This window comes from Cebus imitator, unplaced genomic scaffold (assembly GCF_001604975.1).
Source record: "Cebus imitator isolate Cc_AM_T3 unplaced genomic scaffold, Cebus_imitator-1.0 Scaffold791, whole genome shotgun sequence".
In the NCBI taxonomy this organism is placed as follows: domain Eukaryota; kingdom Metazoa; phylum Chordata; class Mammalia; order Primates; family Cebidae; genus Cebus; species Cebus imitator.
The window spans coordinates 156,358-160,357 of NW_016108106.1; the positions used below are offsets into that span (position 1 = coordinate 156,358).

The 4,000-nt window shown below is 38.2% G+C and overlaps 1 protein-coding gene across 2 annotated transcripts in view; it reads right to left on the reverse strand.

Moving 5' to 3' along the window:
* Positions 1 to 502: 502 nt before the first annotated feature.
* Positions 503 to 4,000, reverse strand: part of LOC108297309 (zinc finger protein 718-like) — a 58,351-nt gene continuing 54,853 nt past the window's right edge. For both annotated transcript variants that reach the window (XM_017520023.2, XM_037735378.1), the window contains one exon: positions 503 to 2,013. In XM_017520023.2, coding sequence (XP_017375512.1) covers positions 815 to 2,013 — 1,199 coding nt within the window. In that variant the 3' untranslated portion in view covers positions 503 to 814. The remainder of the gene's footprint in view (positions 2,014 to 4,000) is intronic.

The following is a 4,000-nucleotide window of genomic DNA, read 5'->3' on the forward strand; positions in this document are numbered from 1 at the left end:
GATGCAAGTACAGGATCCATGATGCAAGTATTCTATTTGTATTGTCTGTCTTCAGAATACTATTCTTCACATTGAAGACCCATATTTCTAAAAGGTCCTTCAACAAATTATTAGATTTATAATGCTTTTATTAAGTACGAACTTTCTGATATTTAGTAACACATGAGTAGATATTAATGGCTTTTAACATTTTTTATATTTGTGCGGTTTTTCTCAAGTATACATGCTATAATGTGCAAAAGATATGAGCATTGCATAAAAGTTCTGTCACACTTTTTATATTCCTAGGGATTTTCTTCAGTAAGAATTACATACAGTAAGGCTGGGTGCAGTGGCTCACACCTGTAATCCCAGCACTTTGGTAGGCTGAGGTGGGTGGATCACAATGTCAGGTGTTCAAGACCAACATGGTAAAACCCTATCTCTACTAAAAACACAAAAAATTAGCTAGGTGTGGCGGCAGGTGCCTGTAATCCCAGCTACTCAGGGGACTGAGGCAGGAGAATCCTTTGAACCCGGGAGGCAAAGGTTGCAGCGAGCTGAGACTGCACCATAGCACTGGGCAACAGAGCAAGACTCTGTCTCAAAAATAAAAATTACCTACAGTAAGATGTGACAAGCATTTGAAGGCTTTGCCACATTTTTCATATTTTTAATGGCTATTCATCAATATCATTTCTCTTATGTTTAGAACAGATTGTGGTGTGGTTAAAAGGTTTGTCACATTTTTCACATTTGTGGAGTTTCTCTCCAGTATGAATTATGATTAGAAAAGATTGAGGAATACTTAAAGACTCCCACATTCTTCACTTTTCTAAAATTTTCCTCCAGTATGAGTTCTCTTATGTTGAGGAAGGTTGGAGCGCTGCTTAAAGGCTTTTCCACATTCTTTAAATTTGTTGGGTTTCTCCCCAGTATGCATTTTCTTATGTTTATTCAGGTGCGTGGACTGTTTAAAGGCTTTGCCACATTCTTGACATACGTAGGGTCTCTCTCCAGTATGAATTTTCTTATGCTTACGCAGGTTTGCAAACACTTTAAAGGCTTTGCCACAATCTTCACATTTGTAGGGATTTTCTCCAGAGTGAACTCTCTTGTGTACATTAAAGGTTGAGGACCAATTAAAGGCTTTGCCACATTCTTCACATGTGTAGGGTTTCTCTCCGGTATGGATTCTCTTATGTGTAGTAAGAGTTGTTGACCTATTAAAGGATTTGCCACATTCTTCACATATGTAGGGTTTCTCTCCTGTATGAATTCTCTTATGTTTGGCAAAGTCTGAGGATGTGGTAAAGACACTGCCACATTTTTCACATGAGAAGGGTTTCTCTCCAACATGAATTCTCTTATTATGTTCATTAAGGGATGCGGACCACTTAAAGGCTTTGCCACATTCTTCACATTTATAGTATTTTTGTCCAGAATGAATTCTCTTGTGTAAATTAAGGGTTGAGGATTGGTTAAAAGCTTTACCACATTCTTCACATGTGTAGGGTTTCTCTCCAGTATGAATTCTCTTATGTTTGGTAAGGTGTGAGGACTGAGTAAAGCCTTTACCACATTCTTCACACTTGTAGGGTTTCTCTCCAGCATGAATTCTCTTATGTTTAGTAAGAACTGAGGACCAATTAAAGGCTTTGCCACATTCTTCACATGTGTAGGGGTTCTCTCCAGTATGAATTCTTTTGTGTTGAGTTAGGCTTGAGAACACGTGAAATGATTTGCCACATTCTTTACATTTAAAGGTTTTCTCTCCAGTATGTCTTATCTTATGTTTGTTTGAATTTGAATATTCATTAAAAATTTTGAGACATGTATTACCTTGAATTATTTTGCTCTGGGTAGTTGATAAGCATTGGTTAATTCCATTATAACCTCCTTTCTGCACCTTACAGTCATTCACACTTTTAAAACTTTTTCTTAAATGCTCATGTCTTTTCAGTATAAGTTTGTGGAATGAATCTTCTATGCTGTGCTCTGGCCAAAGGTCTTGGGTGAAATGAGAACACACAGCTGAAAGAAAAAAAATAACAAATTATCCCACTTACTAGATTCATATAAATGTATTTCACAGGCCAGGTGTGGTGGCTCACGCCTGTAATCCCAGCACTTTGGGAGGCCAAGATGGGCAGATCATGAGGTCAGGAGTTCGAGACAAGCCTGGCTGACATGGTGAAACCCTGTCTCTACTAAAAACACACACAAAAAAATAGCTGGGTACCGTGGCACATGCCTGTAATCCCAGCTACTCGGGAAGCTAAGGCAGGAGAATTGCTTGAACCTGGGAGGCAGAGAATACAGTGAGCCAAGACTGCGCCACTGCACCTCAGCCTGGGCGACAGTGTGAAGCTCTGTCTGAAAAAAATAAATATACTTTACAAATCTAATATATAAAATTATACAAAGTACATCAGTAAGATGATCAGTAAATATCACAGGCTATAATTTCTTTATAGACATATATAATACAAATACAATGACAAAATGCCTTTTTTGTGAAATCTATAAATGAGTTAATTGTGTGCAATGCCTCAGGTAAGCACAATGCCAAGAGCCACATAAAACAGGAAGAAAAATGTGTTACATTTATCCACTGCAGCTCTTCCTCTTCACAAATATATCATTGTGCTTTTAGGAGTAAACTGTCAACACCTGTCTCCTTAGAGAAAAAATAATGACACACTTATTCCAACATCTGGCTTTTGGGGATTATTACAAAAGTGAGTTTCTGTCTCCAATAACACAGTGCTGAAAGAAATGGTGGTGAGTCTACTGAGATCAAAGGCAAATGTTTTATGAGCAGACCGCAGTGCTAAATACAAGGAACAGGTAGAGCAAGTGATTATATAAGAAGAAACATGAACCCTAACCCTAACCCTAACTATTTTAACTAAAAAAAAAAAAAAAAAGACACATCCTTACAACATGCTTGAGAGGCTCCCATAATCTCTATAAAAGACAATTGGTTTCAGACTATGTCAGGACAAGGCAACATTGTAAAGACTGTGACAAATAGCTTTTAGTTAATGTTCAAATAACAATATTACAAAGTAGACGAAGTATTAGGGCAACATGTCCCAATTAAAAAAATTAAAAATGGCCAGGTGCGGTGGCTCACACCTGTAATCCCAATACTTTGGGAGGCCGAGGCAGGCAGATCGTGAGGTCAGGAATTAAAGACCAGCCAGGCCAACATGGTGAAACTTGTCTCTACTAAAAATGCAAAAAGTAGCCAGGCGTGATGGTACATGCCTGTAGTCCCAGCTACTGAGGAGGATGAAGCAGGAGAATCGCTTGAACCCGGGAGGTGGAGGTTGCAGTGAGCTGAGATCCCACCATTGCACTCTAGCCTGGGTGACAAAGTGAGACTTTGTCTCAAAAAAAAAAAAAAAAAAATTTAATTTCAGAAAACTGTAAATAATGGACATTCAAATTTAAAAAATTTAACCTAAATAATGCTCAATGAGTGAAACAGAAACCCAATGAACAAAATCAGAAAAATAACAGTATCAATGAAAACATTAAAAATATAAAAAACAAAAGTCATGAAGGTGAAAAATACAATGATGAAAATTTTCAAAAGTAAAAGGATGTAAAAATGGAAGAAGTTCCACAAGCTTCAACTAGGATACACACAGAGAGATTTATAACAAGACACATATAAGCAAAGTTTCAAAAGTCAAAGACAAGAAGAGAATCTTAGGAGTTACAAGATAAAAGTGATATGTCATTTATAAGGTGGTCTTATGAAATAACCAGTGAGTCTGGCAAAAAAAAAATAGATAGAGGCCGGGCGCGGTGGCTCACGCCTGTAATCCCAGCACTTTGGGAGGCCGAGGCGGGTGAATCATGAGGTCAAAAGATCGAGACGATCCTGGTCAACATGGTGAAACCCCGTCTCTACTAAAAATACAAAATATTAGCTGGGCATGGTGGTGCATGCCTGTAATCCCAGCTACTCAGGAGGCTGAGGCAGGAGAATTGCCTGAACCCAGGAGGC